This window comes from Chanodichthys erythropterus, chromosome 16 (genome assembly GCF_024489055.1).
Source record: "Chanodichthys erythropterus isolate Z2021 chromosome 16, ASM2448905v1, whole genome shotgun sequence".
Taxonomy (NCBI): Eukaryota; Metazoa; Chordata; class Actinopteri; order Cypriniformes; family Xenocyprididae; genus Chanodichthys; species Chanodichthys erythropterus.
In genome coordinates, this window is record NC_090236.1 from 37,979,894 (window position 1) to 37,999,977 (window position 20,084).

The 20,084-nt window shown below is 37.4% G+C and overlaps 1 protein-coding gene across 1 annotated transcript in view; it reads left to right on the plus strand.

The window, feature by feature from the left end:
• The window catches only part of rem2 (RAS (RAD and GEM)-like GTP binding 2), a 33,999-nt gene that overhangs the window by 6,984 nt on the left and 6,931 nt on the right, over nucleotides 1-20,084 (plus strand). Inside the window, exon 4 of the mRNA XM_067363861.1 lies at nucleotides 14,662-14,839. Within this exon, the coding sequence (XP_067219962.1) occupies nucleotides 14,662-14,839 (178 nt within the window). The remainder of the gene's footprint in view (nucleotides 1-14,661; nucleotides 14,840-20,084) is intronic.

Consider the following 20,084-nt stretch of genomic DNA (forward strand, 5'->3'; position numbering starts at 1 on the left):
TTTACATTAACCATCTAAACACACCACTTCATTGCATAAATGTAAATTATTAGTGTAAAGATCTATTGATTGAACAGACACATGCTTTAAGTGGTTAAAATAGAGAGCAAAGCATAGAGAGGTTATAGAGACATAAAAAGAGGGGATGCAGAGAAAGATGAGAGAAAGATGAGATACATCGGCTCTTGACCCTCCAGCTGAGGTTCATCTGTTGTTTGTCATTTCTGTTTCCTTTTACTTTAGGGCAAATTGTTTTCAGTTTCCTGTAATTTGTTCCATTTCTGCTGAGTGTAACTGCAGGCTTTAAAGATCCGTTTACAAGCATTTTATGTGCGCCCTCTATAAAATCAGCCAGGTCCAGGTTTCCTTGTTATTTCACAGTGATTTATGACCTCTGCTTTTACACTGTAAAAACCACTTGTTTGGTTGTAATCTAAAATGATCTACTGGATCAGTGCATCATAAAGCTTTTCTGTCATGATTACTGCTTTTGCATCAGTGTATTGCAGATTTTTCATGTAGTTATATATATTGTAAAGTGAAAGATATACAGCACTTAAAGTATACTGTAGCTAAACTCATACACTACCATTCAAAATTTTGGGGTCAGTAAGATATTTTATTTTATTTTTTTGAAAGAAATGAATACTGTTATTCAGGATTCATTAAAATGATCAAAAGTGACAGTAGAAACTTTTACATGGTTACCAAAAAATTCTATTTCAAATAAATGCCGTTCTTTTGAACTTTGTGTTCATCTCAGAATCCTGAAAAAAATTAAAATGTTTCTGAAAATTCAGTTTTTAATTGAAAGCTCTTTTCCACCACTGAATAAAAAAAAAAGTGATTGTGACTTTTTTTCACAATTGCGAGTTATAAACTTCATTCATTTCTCGCAATTGTCAGTTTGTATCTCGCAATTCTGACTTTATTTCTCACAATTTTAAGTTTATATCTCGCAATTCTGACATAACTCACAATTGTGTGTTTATATCTTGTAATTCTGACTTTATATCTCAAAATTGTGAGTTTATATCTTGCAATTCTGAGAAAAGATGTCAGAATTGCAAGGAAAAAAGTCTGAATTGTGAGTTTATATCTTGCAATTCTGACTTTATTTCTCGTAATTGTGAGTTTATATTGCAATTCTGACATAACTCAAAATTGTACGTTTATAACGTGCAATTCTGACTTTATTTCTTGCAATTCTGAAATAACTCGCAATTATGAGTTTATATTGCAATTCTGACATAACTCAAAATTGTGAGTTTATATCTCGCAATTCTGACATTATAACTCGCAATTCTGACTTTATTTCTCATAATTGTGAGTTTCTATTGCAATTCTGACTTTATAACTTGCAATTCTGACTTTATTTCTCGTAATTGTGAGTATATATTGCAGTTCTGACATAACTCATAATTGTAAATTTATAACCCGCAATTCTGACTTCATTTCTCGCAATTGTCAGTTTGTATCTCGCAATTCTGACTTTATTTCTCACAATTTTAAGTTTATATCTTGCAATTCTGACATAACTCGCAATTGTGTGTTTATATATTATAATTCTGACTTTATATCTCAAAATTGTTTATATCTCGCAATTCTGACATTATTTCTTGCAAATGCGAGTTTATATCTTGCAATTCTGAGAAAAGAAGTCAGAATTGCACAATGTTAACTCCTAATTGTGAGAAAAAAAGTTGCAATTACCTTTTCTATTTTTTATTTGTGGTGGAATTTGTGGTTACAATCTTCCATAGCTTTGCTTTCAAATTACATTTGAAAATATATTAAAATAAATGTTTCTTTTTTTAACTGTTAAATTTTAATAATATATCACAAAATTACTATTTTTACTGTACTTTTGATCAAATAAATCCAGCCTTGGTAAACATACATTTTTTAATAAAACCCAAACCCTCCCATCCCATCTTTTGGGAATCCTTTCCACTATAACACGGCTTTAGGGATTTTCTGAAATAGCCAAACCTAATAATTAATTCACAATGTTATCATACTGGTCAGAAAATATGGGACTGTTACGGAGGGGTTTGTTTAGACTCTCGTCTTTGATGCTGACCCTTGTGAGCAGTGGCATCTCCTCCGAAGCATCTGTGTGATTGAATTATTTACATTCATCTTCATCTGGGATTAATGCCTCTCTACTAGTTCTGACCTCACTTCTCTCTTCATTAATCAACCACCTTTTCCTCTTTCTTTGATAAAACAGCACGTTTGACCTTCGCTTAAACAAAAGGACATTCACAAAGTCCTAAATACCAGTTTAAAATCGCCTCATGTTGTTCGATCTTATGTATTTCCCTCACACCCGCTCCCATGACAGACCGAAGCATGTAGTGTGGGTGTTATCATCCACTCAGTGCTGTGTTTGTACTCTGAAATATGATGATAATTTCGCCTGGAACACACAGATGTATCACAGCGATATCATGAGCACATGCACAGTGTCTTCTCTGTGACACATCTCACTAGAAATGATTCAAGTACCTGTGAATGTTATGCGATATCATATTGTGCATATAGATGTTTAACACACCACAGGGGTATTCGTTTGCCTGCTGAATATTCAAATTTATTTAGGTCCCTGGGCAAAATTGATGTGACCTTTTTCAAATGATGTTTATAAGTCATCGGATCTCTCCTAAATCAGATGCTGTTTGTTTCAAGCATGAATGTCAATAGTGATACTGCTATCACAGAATGAGTTTTTGGATTAATTCCAGGGCAGTGGCTGCTGGAAAAACTCCAGACTCCCCCCCCCATTCCATCATTTCTCTTTCTCCATCTTGCCATTTTTCTCTTTCTCTCTTCCTCAGTGGCACGTCGTATCACGTGACCTCTGACCTCACCCGCTGCGTTGCATTCTATACCCGCCTGGCCCGTTCCCCGGTTGCCATGGCTACGGTGGTTATAGCAAACAAAAGGATCTCCGATAAACTATGCAGTGATTAATTTTAATTTTACAGATGCAGAGATTCAGTGCTGCCCTTACAGCTTCACGGTTCACTGATTGCAGTCTGTATCTCATGGATTGAAAAATGTTCAGCAGAAGTCTGTCAGTAATGCAGTTACTTCATCAGGGTTTATTTGAGTAGTGGTTAGAGCTGCGCAATTGATCCAATCAAAATCGATATTTCCTTTGCACGATAAACCATAAAAGGCTGGGATTTAATTAGCGAAAAATATAGTCTGCACGGCTCTGCGTACTTCAAAGTGAATTAGTGGCATTCTGTTTTGTCTGTAGTCTCCCATCAGGAGCACTTGGAAAGATTTTGATTTTGCTTTGTTAAACCTGTTCTGCAAAAATTGTGACTATAATACGGTGAAATTAGGGCTGTCAGAAGATGAAGTCAAATTGGTAATGCCTTTATACATTCAGTTCCTTTTCACAGAAATAAGGCACATGTATGCTACCATTCAAACATTTTTAAAACGTTTTTCAAAGAAGTCTCGCATGCTCACCAAGGCTGCGTTTATTTGATGACAGTACAGTATAAACAGTAATATTGTGAAATATTATTACAGTTTAAAAACGTCTTAATATATTTTAAAGTGTAATTTATTCAAGTCATCAGTGTCACATGATCCTTCAGATTCTGATATGCTGATTTGCTGCCCGAGAAACATGTTTATTAATGTTGAAAACAGTTGGGCTGCTTTTTGTAATATTTTTGTGTAAATCATGATACAATTGTGTCAGGAGTGTAGAACATTCAAAACAGCATTTATTTTAAATAGAATTGGTTTGTAACAATGTAAAAGTTTAACTGTCAATCAATTGATTAATTTAATGCATCCTTAATGCATCCATAAAATGGATGCATTAATGTCTTTCCAATATTTAAAAAAAAAAAAAAAAAAAATTGGTTGGTTTCATACTTTTGAAACCTTGATGATAATTCATTTCTGTCAAACATTCCATCTGATGTTCATGTATAAATATGTTTGCAGTAAAAAAGGTCTTTTTCTGAGAAGATTTTTTTTCATGATTTGCCCCAGAACTGTCAAATCTTTGTGACAGACAAACAAGCTCAAGTGGAGCTGAAGCAGTTGGTGATTTTTTTTACCCACAGTATTGTATTTTATTTACATTTAATCATTTAGCAGACGCTTTTCTCCAAAACGACATACAAATCAGAACAACAGAAACAATGAAATCAACATGAGTTCAAGTGCCGTGTCAAGTCCCAAGGATTTATTTATTATTTATTTTTTTAGTAAATAGAAAGAGAGACAGAATAGAAATAGAAAAAGTGCTAATATTAGTGGGTCAAGTGTTGACAAAAAAGATGTATCTTTAACTGTTTTTTGAAAATGGCTGAAGACTCAGCTGTTCGGATTGAATTAGGCAGGTCATTCCACCAGCAGGGAAGGAAAAGGTTTGTGAAAGTGATTTTGTGCCTCTTTGGGGTGGAAACACAAAGTGCCGCTCACTTGCAGAATGCAAGGTTCTTAAGTCTTAATGAACGCATGAAAACCTGTCTGGAGTTTTACATCATCAACACATACTCGGTGACAGTGAGCTGCATTACACACGGCACTGAAATGATGGCTAACAAAGAAATCTCTAGCGTTAATTTTAATAATGGCTTATCTTGAAAAACAAAGATATACTGACATTCGTCATAAGAGAAGTCAAACTGCAGGACTGTGTGCCAAATCTTCTGACACATCTTCTGACAAAATTTGATCACAACGGTCATTGATCGGCTGTTGATGAACATGTCAAACTAGACTACAGATTTTTGCCTAGGATTATAGAAACCTTTCAGGATTTGCAAAATTTGCAACCATGATTTGCAACTAAATCATGGCCAGATTCACACAGTGTGCACCAGCCTTTAAGTAGTGAGTTTAGTTATAGGGGTGCAGAGCCAGTGGTTGTCTTGTAGGCAAACACTTTTTATTTAATAAAAGGTTAGGGTTAGGGGTTATTAGTGATTATTGCTAAATGATATCTCATATATTAGAAGTTAAAAAGCATTTTGATGAGTAGTTTGAGCTTTTTTGAAGGGACTGTAGGTGTACATACTCAAAAACATTATCGGTGGTAACGCAAGTTACGTAATCGTATTACTTTTTTCAAGTAACTAGTAAAGTAATGCATTACTTTTAAATTTACAACTAAATATCTGAGTTACTTTTTCAAACAAGTAACGCAAGTTACTTTGAATTCCCATTTATTGACTGGCACCTCTCCTGTCGCCATGTTGAAAGAAATCGGGAGTAAGTACAGAGGTGTTGTGTGCACTAAGCATGATGGGTATTGTAGTTCTAGACTAAATTTAAACGCATTTACTTCTCTCACTTGCACAAAAACAGATTCAGTATTCCTCAAAATTAATAAAAATTGTGAAATGCAAAGTCAGAATATTTCGCAAACCTGCAATAATTAAATATGTTAAATAACACAAACATACTTTATGTATTTAATCTCACTTTATTAACCTATGTCTTTGCTGCCAACCTTTGATTATCCAACTCAACCATATTAATAAGCAAAAATTACTTTAAATAAACATCGCATTTGTGTTTATTTTGGGTGAGCTGCGCCCTCTACTGCACAGCTGTGAATTCGCATTTCTTCAGCCTGAGGTTTATTCATTTCACTTTTGATGTGAAAAGGCCTTTACAAAAACAGAATTTTTTTTTTGTTTTTTGTTTTTTGTTAATAGAAAACAAACAAGCATGCCCAGTCCAGGTGAGAAAAAGTAATACAAAAGTAATGTGACTCTTTCCATAAAAAGTAACGGGAACACTTTATTTTACAGTGTAAATTACACACATTACATGTAGTTACACATTGTTACACATGTTACTGTAGTAATGACTATAAATTATGCATAATTACATGCAATTAATTCTAAACCAAACCCTCATCCTAACCCTGTAGTTAATTATTATTACTCAGTACTTAAATGTATAATTACACTGTAATACTGACACCTTAAAATGTAACGAAGTAACTAAGTAATGTAATTAGGTCCTTTTTTAGGGAGTAATGCAATATTGTTACATATTACTTTTAAAAGTAACTTTCCCAACACTGCTCATAAAAAGTTAGAAAACACTGATCTGTACTGTATTTGTGGCTGTACTCACAATTAGAGATCTCCAAGAGGTATGAAAACATTTTGGCTTACATGATGTGAACACTTAAACAAACTGTCCTCTAACAGCGAACTAAACTAATCTCAAGAGGTGGTGTGAGAATACGGTGTGGTTCGCTTAAGGGTAACTATTGGCAGCAGAATGCAGGCAAAACATGATTCAAATGCACAAGGCATTGCTCCAAATTGAGTTATTGCTTACCCGTTTGTTGTTTGGATGCAGGAGCTGCTCATTCAATGATTTTATTCCTTTTGTGGATTGCTTTGATCCAGGCAGCAGCAAAATGAGATGTTGAAGGGGTCCTTGATTATGATTTCACTTTTTTAACTTTAGTTAGTGTGTAATGTTGCTGTTTGAGCATAAACAACATCTGCAAAGTTACGACGCTCAAAGTTCAATGCAAAGGGAGTTTTTGTTTCTCTGTTTAAGGACTACAACAAACAGCTGGTAGGAACTACGTGCTTCTTTCCGGGTTAATGACATCACTAACCCTAAAATTTACATAAACTCCGCCCCCGAGAACACGCAACAAAGGGGGTGTGGCCATGTTGGGCTGCTTTAGAGAAGAGGAAGAGTTGTTGTAGTAGAGTTGTTATCATGCCGTCATTTTACGCCGGACTGCTTCACAAACGAGAGTCAATTCAACACTGGATTTGCACAAAAGATGAACATGACGGCACATGGTAGATGATGAGTTGAATCAACTCCACAGCAACTACATAAATTTATCCACTAACCATTCAGAAACGTCCAGTTTCATTCTAAAAGTTGTAACTTCTTCCTGAGTCTCTCCATCAGTGTCGACTCCGGTTTGAACAATGTAAGGCTGAACACCGTTACTGACAATCCTCATTTTGGCTGCGTGAGATTCTCCAGCTTTGTTGTTGTTGAGCTGTTAAAGCTCCGCCCTCTTCTGGAAAGGGGGCGGGAGCAGCAGCTCATTTGCATTTAAAGGGACACACACAAAAATGACGTGTTTTTGCTCACACCCAAATCGGGGCAAATTTGACAAGCTATAATAAATGATCTGTGGGGGATTTTGAGCTGAAACTTCACTGACACATTCTGGGGACACCAGAGACTTATATTACATCTTGTGAAAGGGGCTTAATGGGTCCCCTTTAAATGTTTATTAAATTTCAGTTTGAATTACAATGTGTTAAAATTGTGTCCTTGTAGTGGTGATAAAAAGCCACATAAGCATTTCTCCCTCGAGTATCTTTAAGACAAAATGTAAGCATTACTAATTAATATCTTAAGTAGCTCAGTGAAGGTCAGCACTTTCCTTATTGTGAAACAGGGTCAGCATATTTGGTTTCAGTGAAGAGTGTGCGGTAAGTTTACAGTACCGCGTTGCAGTCTGTTCTGTGGACGGCAGCCTCACTGTCAACTTACTGCATTCACTGAACCATGGAGAATTGGAGAGCGAGTGAGTGAATGAACTCATTTTCACACAGTGCTGCATCACTAGTAGCTGCAGAGGATGCAAGTCTATTTTGGTTCTGTAGCAGATTCACCAAGTTCACCCAATCTACACCTGACACATCAGCCCAATTAGAGTCTGGCATTCATTCAGACATGCACATGCTTACAAATGTACAATCACGCACACCGCCCCAAGTCTAGACTGCCTCAGTTAGCTCAGAGACTTAAAGTGCTTGTGACAGTGGGGGGAAGAATGGCTTTAATAAGTCATTCTCTTTCCTAAAATAGCTGGCACATGGTCAGTAGCGTCCTTACACAGGCCGAGGACGCATTCCGTCACCCGCCCTGCCGCTGGTAGGCACTGGGAATTACGTCACGCGTCACTGCTCCGTTTTCCGTGTCCCAGCATGAGTGAGTTCGAACACGGGAGGCATCAGCATGCTCTTACCTCTCTGATCACTTATGGCAACTACATGAGCCAAAAACTCTCCTTGAAATCAATTTGCAGTCTAAATAGGGTGTGAACTGGGTTTGATTTTTCTATTGGTTACTTTAAATTGAACACTTATGAAACTTGGAAAAGTGCACTATTAATTATTGTTATGCATAGTATACATGTTTTTTGAATTGCTGAAATCCACCTGCATTTGGCGGGTTGGCGGGTGTTAATGTCAAGCCCTGTATAATATATATATATATAATATGTGTTATTAACCTCATCTACTCATACTAATGTTGTTCCAAACCTGTCTGACTTTATTTCTGGACCTTTTTCCCTTACAGTGAAAGTGAATGCTGACTGAGGCTGTCATTCTGCCGCATATGTTCTTTGGAACTGCATGAGGATGAATAAATTAAATAAATGATGACAGAAATGACATTTTTGGGTGAACTAGGCCTTTAACATTAGCATTCATTTCAGAGATTACACATGCAACGTGACTAAGTAACGTTAACATGTCACATTCTACTGTTTATCTTTGCAGATTACTGAATATATGCTTGTATATGCATATACAGTTCAGTATGAACCAGTAAGCGGTGCAAGATGCTACCATTTCCTGTCACTGTATGGTTGACAGACATGTCTTGAGCTGTTAGACTGGGGCTATTCAAGTTGGCTATAATTAATAGATTACTTTGAGGTTAAATATTGATGATGCTAAACGGCTCATACGGTTTTTGTTTACTGGGTAGGGGCCATTGTGTCTGAAAACTGACAGGGCGGATTGGAGATAGTAAATGTGTGAAGTATACGTCTGTTTATCTCACTCAGTGTGTGTAGTGCACTGCTGCGAGCCTTATGCTTAAGTACAGTGTGCTACAGCTCGGCCCTGGTGTCATTATGGACTGCAAGCTTTCTGTAACGTTCATTAGGGAGATGTTTTTTCTTTGATGTTGGTGTGCTTGGCAGAGAAAGCGGGCTTTTATTTCTGTGGAGGTATGTGTGTTTTGTGTTTATAGCAGCAGAATTGGCTTGTTCAGCGGCTGAGAAAGCACTTTCAGATGGGACGGTGTACTGTATGTCTGTGTGTGGGATCTCGGATTTGGGAGGAGGGGATGTGAGGACAGATGGTCTGTGGTGACTGTCTGCAGGGGTGTGGACCTCACAATGGTGTACAGAAACAAACTCGGCACACGGTTAATTCTCAACATCCAATTATCAGACTCGACCTCTCCCCCCTACGGAGCAACAAATTAAAGTCTCTTATGCACTAAGCAAGCCCCTCTTAGGCATATAAATAGATGAAAAAATATATATTGTTTTACATATTTACATTGTTTAAATCTATTTATATGTATGTATTATTTCATATGATTTTTATACTAAATATCTTCTAATGTCTTATACTAAATCCATGTGTGTATTATTTATTTATAATATTTAATATTAATACTTAATAGCAGCTATACAGACCCTATAGGACAAGCGGTGTGGAAATGGATGGATGAATTATTTAATAATATTTAATATTATATTTAATCACATACTCATATTCATAATATAATCATATATAATTTAATTTTATATTATATTTATGTATTTTTTTTAGTATTATTATTGTAATTTTTTATATGTTTATATTTATTTCATTACTTTGTCTTCTCAATATAGTTTATCCTGCTTAAAGGATTTTTTTGTTTGTTTGTTTTTACTGGGGGTGTGTGGGGAAAGATCAAAATACTGATGAAATTTTGCAGTGTTTTCTCTGCATTGGCTCGTGGACCAGGCCCTGGCCTGATTTCCATGTAATCTGTCTTCCCGTGCCAAACGTGGCCAGAAGAAGGCGTGTTTGTGTTAAATGACCCAGCAGAGAAGGAACACAGTTCTTGGGAATGGGTTCATGGAGGCAGATGAGTCGAGGGACATTTTAATTCCATGTTTTGCCCAGATTCTAATCTGCTTCATGACCTACCATAAACTCTTTTTTTTCTCAACCACAGAAACAGGAACAGAGAGAAACAATTTCAGGGTTTTAAAGCTGGAGTGAGTGATTTCTGTACCACTAGTGGCACCAAAGGGAATTGAACGATAAATTTCCAAAGGATTGTTTATCTTCAATAAAACTGTTCAGTTCGTGAGCATTGAGTTCCCTCTGGAATTTGCTTTGGGTTTTCAGATTTGCAGTTTTCAGTATTTCAGTAAATTAAAGTCATTACATTACATTACAAAAACATTACTTGAGGAGATTGTCATGTTTTGTTGTACATCATAAATGACACACAATCATACCTTAAGCATATAATTTTATATTAAACATAATTTGCTAAATACAGACTACACACAAGGATGTGACTCTAGTAATGTTAACAGTCCATTCATCCATCCAATCCATCCAATCCATCCATCCATCCATCCATCCATCCATCCATCCATCCATCTAAACCATTACATCAATCATCCATCCATCCATCCAATCAATCCAATCAATCCATCCATCCAATTCATCCACCCATCCATCCATCCATCCAGCCAATCCATCAATCATCCATCAAATCCATCCATCCATCCATCCATCCCATTCCATTCCGCTCCGTTCTGTTCCATTCCATTCCATTCCATCCATCAAATCCATTCATCCACATAATCCATCCATCCACCCATCCATCCAATCCATCAATCATCCATCCATCCAATCCAATCCATCCATTCCATTCCATTCCATTCCATTCCATTCCATTCCATTCCATCCATCAAATCCATTCATCCACATAATCCATCAATCCAATCCAATACATCCATCCATCATCTATCCAATCCATCCATCCATCAATCCAATCCAATACATCCATCCATCATCTATCCAATCCATCCATCCATCCATCCATCCATCCACATAATCCATCCATCCGTCCAATACATCCATCAAATCCATTCATCCATCCATCTCTTTAATCCATCCATCCATCCAATCCATCAATCATCCATCCAATCCATCCATCCATCCATCCATCCCATTCCATTCCGCTCCGTTCCATTCCATTCCATTCCATTCCATCCATCAAATCCATTCATCCACATAGTCCATCCATCCAAGCCAATACATCCATCATCTATCCAATACATCCATCCATCCATCCATCCATCCATCCATCATCAAATCCATTCATCCATCCATTCATTCAGTCCATCCACATAATCCATTCATCCAATCCAATACAGCCATCCATCCATCGACACACCTAATGTGTATTCTTTGCTCTTCGTTATGTTGAATTAGCGCAAAAAAGTTTCCTGCCTGTTTTTAGGAAGTAAAAAAGAGAAATTGTTTTTTACATTTTAAATTGTCCTGAGAGTCCATTTTACTGCAACAAAAATCACTTGAACGCGCTTAATGTTGGAATTACAACTAGCAGAGCAATAGTGAAATCACCACAGTGCTTAGACTCTTAAGGGGAATTCAACCTACAAATTGCTTACTTCACATCAGGAACTGCACTACAATTATAAGAAGATAAATTTACACAGAATACGCTCAGTGTGAGATTCGGTTGGAGAAATAGCCTATTCAAAATCATATTTTTTTCCTTTTAATTAAGTCTTTTTGCAACATTATATTATAAATGCAAAATGAATCTTCCTGACACATACAAGCACTTCATAAGGGTAAACGTGTTTGTACAAAAAGCACCATGCAGTGTGGATGAGCATTTAGCTGGATTAGTGTGCATATTTTCATTAACCTGCTGTTATAGGGTTGATATAGACCATTACAGCATTTATTAAGAGTGCAGGATTTAATAATCTAAATCTGCACTAGAGGACAAAAAACCTGGCAGGCATATTTGCTGACAGCATGATACGGATTTTGTGTGTGTGTTTCATGACCATAATCACTCAGTTTGTGTGATAAAGAACAGCATAATAAGTATGTGTGTTGCATTACCACTGTAGGCTATAAATTTGTGCAAGCATACCTGCCGGTGTATACTCAGAGCCATTAAAAGCTATCATTTTTGTGTATATCCGGTCATGAAAGGGCAGACAGTGACAGATGGGCCTGTATTTCAGTGGAAGAGCTCGATGTTGTTAGTCAGATACTGCTCTACGCTCTCGTCTTGTTTCTCTGATGGAAAGACCTTTTACTTTGCCAGTCCGGCCCCAGAGAGCCCCTCCATCACGATGAGCACTATCGACCGTGTCGTGCTGTCTTCTCCGCTCATCAAGAGCATGTGTGCGCTCCTCAAAGGAGAGAACCTCCTCCCCGTGCCCTTCCTGTGTGGGGTTGTGGCAGGTGGCTGAACCCCCCTCTCCCCCCTTGCTTCCGCCCCAGTAGACTCTTCCTCTCCAGAGGAACTCTGCGTTTCTGAAGCTGTGTGAATCTCACCCTCCGGGGCGAGTGCAATTGGCTCGGCTGCAATGAGAAATTTTTTAGGCGCTCTCCAGAGGGCTGGAATTTGCCTTTGGGGAAAAGGGGATGTAGGACACAGGCTTTCCATCTATTTATATGTTCCTCTTTCCGTTTAGGAGATGAAATAGGAAGCATTCCATTAGGGTTGCTCGGGTATGGCAAAAATCATAATCACAAATATTTTGGTCGATATCGAAATTATCGAAAATTATCGGTGATCAAAATCAAAGATATGTCATTTCAAATATCAGTGAAATTTCACAACTATTGATACTAGAGCAAAAAGTAATACTAGGTTAACTAATGTAAGTAAAAGTCCTCAAACCGAGTAAACAGTCAGGAATACAATAAGAACACAAACTAAATTCAACAAAAAAACAACAGAACAAAAATTCAAATGAAATAAACAGTGCTTTAGGGTTTTCAGGAAGATGTACTAACAGTAATAGACAACAGAAATTAAATAAGGTTTATTAGGCTGCTGTCACTTTAAGAGCTGCACGGATCCAATATACGGTTACACTTGCGTTTTCTGATTACATTCATTTAAGACATAACCGATTGTGTTTACACCATTTCAACATTTTTGTGTGTAGGCTATTTGACCACTTACAGTGTATTTTGCTTATGCGCTTTCCCCTCCTTTCCACCTTTTATGCACTTTATCTCGTAGCGTGCACAGAAAGCCGCCTAGGGGACAGTATCTCTTTCGCGGCTTAAAGGCACAATATGTTCCATTTTTGGAGTAAAATATTCAAAAACCACTAGAACACTCTTATATATTTTGTTAATTTGTGTACTTACATTATCCCAAATGTTTCCAAGAATGTTTTAATCCAAAGAAATAAGCAATTTTAACCAGGATCATTTTCATGCGTCACCTATCAATGACATCAAACCCACGTAATCCTCGATTTCCGGCTTTATTTTGTGGAAACCATGGAAAGTCCAAAAACGCTTTAATATATTATGTGCTTTATTAGACCGGTGAGCAACTGTTAGGATACATTCATCAACAGAAAAATAAATCACTGTTATATAGCTCAACACAGTATGTTTTGTTTAAATCTCATTTTCTTGATTTACAATGAGTACCACGTTTTACCATGCCTAATACCGATCTAGCTGTGCCAAGTAGCCAAGTGTCTCATAGTAGCCGATGAATGAAGGCAGAGTAGCATTATAACAACTTCCAACACAAATGCATCTAACAGCGCTGTGTTACCGCACATACGAATGATCAGAAGAAGCAGAAGCACTCATCTGTGGCATAATAAAAGCTCCAGAAGTGTGTCGCGCTCGTCTCTCATTAGCAATCGCTCCAGCGGCCTCGTTCCGCTCCAACATGCTGCTTCATACTACAGTAATGTTAATAAATCTTTAATACATCAGCTCATCCATTAATATGATTTCTGTCCGAGTCCCATCAGATTCTTTTCCACAGGCTGTAGACATGAAGACAACACCTCCCATGATTCCGCAAAATCAAGGCGTCATCAAGCTACGCATTTGAATAAGCGACCTCTAGTGGCGAAAATTATATATTGTGCCTTTAATGCAATTGTCTAATATCAAGCACGTCCCTCATTTTAGCAACAGTCGACTGCATTTTACATCACTAAATTATTGATATGGATGTTGAGTTTGGCTTAGGAAGGAACGAAAACCCAACGCCGTGGAAGGAAAGCTGCGCTGGACAGAATGCGACAGCGCCACAATAATCGTTTTAGGCCGATTATCCTGTTTTCATAATCGTTGGAAGCCAAAATCACACAGCCCTACATTCCATAGGGGACAGAAGCATTTTCTTTCTACCCCCAGTTCATCAAAGATAGAGTGACAGCAGTCTTGTCAGAGCTGTCATAAAGAGAAAGCCCAGCCCCTGTGTGCCATTACTTTGACGCTTTAAAGTGTTTGTGGTGACGTTCTCGGGGGGTAAACACTCGACTGATGCATCTGCTGCCGTTTTGAACACACCTGAGCTCAGTGGCGGCAGCAGCAATGGGAAAATTGTGAGCTGGAACAACAACAAAGCCATCGCAGATTTGAGGTTATCCTCCTTAAATCCTGCTAATCCTCTTTTTCATGGACACAAACACTCCTGAGCTCCACACTAACAAACACTCTCCTCCTCTTATTACTGACCTACCGTACCAATGGCAAATTATCATCTAATACTCTGTATATTAAGCTCTCATGGTTGAGCTCTGCTGTAATTGGTATGTCTGTGATGTGATTTAATTGACAGGAGCTGTCCAACCTGCAATGTGAGGTGTGCATCCTGGTGTTCTCGTTGACGGATAGGCGAAGCTTCCACCGGATCGCCCAGCTCCGCCTGCTGTTGAGGGAGTCGCTGCCGCACACCCCCATCATCCTAGTGGGCAACAAGAGTGACCTTGTGCGCTCCCGTGAGATCAGCACAGAGGGTAGGCCTGTTTTAATCTACGTCCTTGAGCACGGATCCCATAATTCATAGCTGGAGGAGATTACATGCAGGGAATTAAAAGAATAGGGTTTTAGGTCAAAAGAAAGAATAGCGTTTTACAGTAAATTAAATGCTGTAAACACAAATGCAGATACAGAGATAGAAATACAGAGAAAGAAGAGAGAGAGAGACTGATATTTTTGTGCAATATAAAAAGACCAATTATTATTCAGTATGCAAAATAGACCAATTGGAATTCAGAATGAAAATATTAGTGATTAGTATCAAAATATTTTGAAACATAATGAATAAAATACGAATAGAAATGAATGTATGATATGCTACCATTCAAAAATTGTGTCCAGTAATATTGTATTATACTTTTATCAGCAAAGACGCCTTAAATTGATCAAAAAAGTCAGTAAAGACATTTATAATTTTACTAAACATTTCTATGTAAAATAAATTGTTCTTTCGAACTTTCTATTCATCAAAAAATACAGAAAAATGTATCACGGTTTCCATAAATGTATTAAACAGCTCAGCTGGTAATATTAAGAAGGTTTTTGAGTGCCAAATCAGCATATTAGAATGATTTCTGAAGGATCATGTGACACTGAAGACTGGAGTAATGATGCTGAAAATTCAAGAATAAATTACATTTTAAAAAATATATTAAAAATAAAAACAGCTATTTTGAATATTTTCACAATATTTCTGTTTTTACCATATATTTACTGTATCCATATACGAGTACGTATAAGAGAGGAAATTATTGTCTGAAGCTTTGCAGTGTGTCAAAAATAGAAATGGGGCACACTATGCCAATATCAAGAGTTTTCATGCTGGGAGCTCCATATATAATGGGAGCAAACTAGTTTTTCTTTTTTTCTTTTTTCTTTTTTTGTGTCACGCTGCTGTACTTGTGAGAAAAAAATCTATAAAAATAGACGCACTGCCAAGGCTGAAATTCTCAATAAAACAAAGTAAAAATGGAGTGTGCATGTTAAAGTCGTGATAAAGTGGAAATGGCAACAGAATTATTTATTTTGTACATCTGAGTGATGCATATTATCAGAAAAAAAACCCCCAAAAAAACGTACAGCAGGGTCTTGATGCTATCCATCGGTTGTTTATTGGATGCAGATTCCAGTTAATTGAAATTAAGAGGTGGGGTTTAAGCAGATTAAAGTGATTGGAGAAGTTACATCACCAGAAAGTTTCAAATAAGACATGCATGGATAAATCGTTAACAGTTAACATGCATTTAGAACACAGAGTGAACTCTCATTTAATGCCAACTTTAAACGCTGTGAGAATAATATCAGAAAATGGTGGAAAAATAAGAATAAAATGTATGAGGAACTTTAATACAGTAATTCCAGTAGAGATCCCATAATTCAACAGGTATTTTGTCCCCTGTGGTCCACCTCTGTATTTCACACTTGTGAGTGACCTATATTAACCTTGCTGCTGTGACTCAGCTTTTGTCTAAATGCTTCTATGTCCATCTGGCTGTATTTATATAAGGGGCTTCATGGATTTCTGGCAAGAAGAAATCACGCAGCTTATCGGCATGAGCAGGTGCTGCTAGGAGACGTGGATTGGTTAAGTGGACACATTAGGAGCTGATACGGAATATAGATTCTCTTTCCTGATGTTTTCTCAGCAGGGCAGATAGAGTCTTGTTTTAGAGACTAATTAACATTTTAATTAAAATACTCAGTGATTGTTTGCAGAATTTTATTTTAACTCAAGTCAGTTCAATTTATGGTTTCTGCCACAGTATTTTTTTTTTTTTTATTTAATTAATTTTTTTTTTTATCTACAATGTCCTATTTGAAGAAATTGCATCTCAAAGTACACATTGGTGGGTGGTTGTTATAATGTTTTTAGAGGCCAGTGAAAATGCTGAGTGGCTACTAGTCTCATGTAGCCAGACCATAGACTGTAAAAAAATATGGACGTAGCGTCCGTGACGTCACCCATTGAGTTCTGAACAGCAGTTTTGAAGCGAAAATGAGGCCGCGGCCATCTTAACTGCGCGTCACCGAACGTCACTCCCGGATAACTGAAAATGGGCAAAGAGGCGGGGAGGTGGTTTGAGCTGATGTGATTGGTTGCTGAAACCACGCCCGCCTAGCTCGACGTGACCACGTTAGCAAGCAAAGGAGCTATCCATCTAGATACTATCTAAATTATTAATAAAGATAAGTTTTAACATCAGAAAGTTCTAAAGGTTTACTGTCAATTTACGGTGTTTTTTTAAGATATAGATGCTCCAACACCAGTAATTTGTGTTGGGTGTGCAAATAACAACATGGAACATCAAATGGGACTTCATACCTTTATAATGGAGATCGCGAGATGAATCCAATCTGTGGCACTTGGGTAAACTATAAATGTCCATTGCAAAACAAAAAAAAAAACATTTCACATTTCTTCTGAATGATCTGCTCTCTGTCATCGTTCTTCAAGAAAGGATGCAATCTGAGCAGCGATCGTATCTAACAAATGAGCCTGTGTCCAAAGTATATTTTTTTCAAAATACTGCAGCAGTTTTAGTTATAATATCCAAGCAGTGCTGTCGGATTTTGATATCCTCCCGCCATTGTCATTGTAGTAAATCTCACAACCAAAACTTTCAGCCAATGCCATGATCCAACAACGTGTGTTTTGTGTCTCTTCCCCATGCATGCACACAGACACAAATCAGTCTCAAATATTATGCAGCAAGCCATATTTTATAATTGTATAAAATAATCGAGAAAAAAAGCACAAAAACGGCTGAGATGCCAAATTCAGCGGCAGCTGAGGTAACATGACTGCTCTCAGACAGCAGCAATCTACCTGTCACTCAAGTGACCACGCCCTTAATTATGCAGAACTTTAAGGCTTAATATAATTTAAACGGACAAGTTATAAAAAAATTCACCCCCCTCACAGTTGTCATGAAGGGCAAAAATAGCAGTATAGACCAAAACCACAATTTGAACCAACTTGTAAACATGTTTTTTCTGCTATAAACTTGGCCAATTTAACATGGGACTCTATGAGATTCTGCTCTCTTTTGGAGCCTGCCCCTAGCAGCCAGTCGATGAATCGCAGTTTAAGTTACTTCCGTATTGGCTTCACGAGAGAAAGGGGGAGGTTGCCGCTTGGTTTAGGGGCATGTAAATGTAATGTTGATGTCCCTACAATAACAGACTGGTGTGCATCTAATAAATTACTCATTTAACAACGTTATGCAAGTTTACTGCAACAATGGAGCTGCAAACTTCACATACTTTTGAAAATACAGCGTTTAGTTGATCCTTGTAAGCGCTCGTATGTCAGTTGTAAACACGGCAGCGTTCTTCTTCCATGAGCTGGTTTGGCATCACGGCATTTGTTTCCAGACGGACCATTAAAGAATGCGACACACACATCTCCCAGACATCCTGTAGAATTCAACCAACCAGAGAGGCAGATGACGGCTGCATCCGAAAACCTAGGTAGCTGTCTTGCTGCCTCGCTGTCTTATAAGAGAATGACTTGTACGGCAGCGTTTGTGCATGAAGGTACCTCACAAAACTGATTTCGGACAGACTTCTGAGGCAGCGTGACAGTTTAATGATCTACAGCAATATAGCGCGAGCTTTGGTGAGAATTAAACAAATGTTTAATTATTACAGTAGTAATTTCTCGATAGAAATTATATCAAAATTGAAATATGTTGATCAAAATCGTACATTTATACACAAACTGAGCAGCAAACACAACTTTCAGACACCATCTTTATTTTTCTAGCTCAACTGTCACAGAATGGAAAGCACAGGATTGTGGGATATCAAAGGCAGCTAAGGATACATCTATGCTTCCTTCAAAAATCGATCTGAGGAAGGTATCTCATGAGACAGGAAGTGAAGCTAACATTGGATTCGGACATGCCTTGATGCCTTACTACCTTGAAATGTGTCCTAAGAAGGCAGCATTTTCCAGTTTTCGGACACAGCCGACGACTTCAAAACTCCTGAAGTGTCTGAGGCTGAGACTAAGCTACTAACTTTAGAAAACCACTAAACATAGTGGCTGGTGAGCAAAAAAGTTAATGTCAAGCTCTGTATATAGCCCTGTATATATATATATATATATATATATATATATATATATATATATATATATATATATATATATATATATATATATATATATATATATATATAGGGCTTGACATTAACTTTTTTGCTCACCAGCCACTATGTTTAGTGGTTTTCCAAAGTTAGTTGCCAATTTTGACATTGATACCATGGGAAAAACTCCCATATATAACATTTTTAATATTATCTTATAATATGGCAGCAGGTTTATTAGGCTGCTGTCACTGTAAGACCTGATCCATTATACTGTTACACATTTGTTTTCTTTCTCAACTGTTTACGTTCACTTCAAACATAACTGACTGTGTTTACATGAATGCTTGCCAAGACCAGCATTTTGACATTATTTTGTGTGGATTTGACTGTTTATGTGCAAAAAGCTGCGAAAAAGAACTCAATTTATTTCTGAGAGTCGGCTTTATGTGCGCGCACTTTGGGTGTATCAAAATTAGTGGGAAATAATGGCTCCATTGTTGCAGTAAATTTGCATAACGTTCTTAAATGAGTAATTTATTAGATGCACACCAGTCTGTTATTGTAGGGACATCGACTTTACATGTATTATTTTAGATGCCTTTTTAAAAGACTACAATTGAAATATGTATGTATTTTATATAAAATTTAACCCGGCAAAGTGGCTAGTAGGAGTGACTGCGTTACACACCACTGCTGAAATACATCCACATTTGGCGGGTTTGAGTGTGTTAATCCCTGTGTCAAGTGTCAAGCCCTGTATGTGTATATACCTACAACAGTGAAAACTGTGTTTTAAGGTTGCATTTAAAATTCACATGGCCCAAAAAATCTGAAGGGACACGTGTACCCTCAGTCTGAGTTGGCATAATGCTTCTTCCGTAGTCATGCTGCATCCCTCTCCCTCACTCCCTCTCCCTCTCTGTTTGCCATGCTTGGAATGTTTGGGACATTTATGTTTTGTGTTTGCTCTGTATTATCTCTCACCCACAATGTGCTGGTGTTACTATCTTTATGTGTGTGTGTGTGTGTTTAAGTATGCCAATGCTAGTACATGTGCTCATATTCTCTCCCTCACACCTTTCTTTCTCTAATTCTCTCCTTCGCCTGCGTGGTGAAGTGAACCCCCTGTGC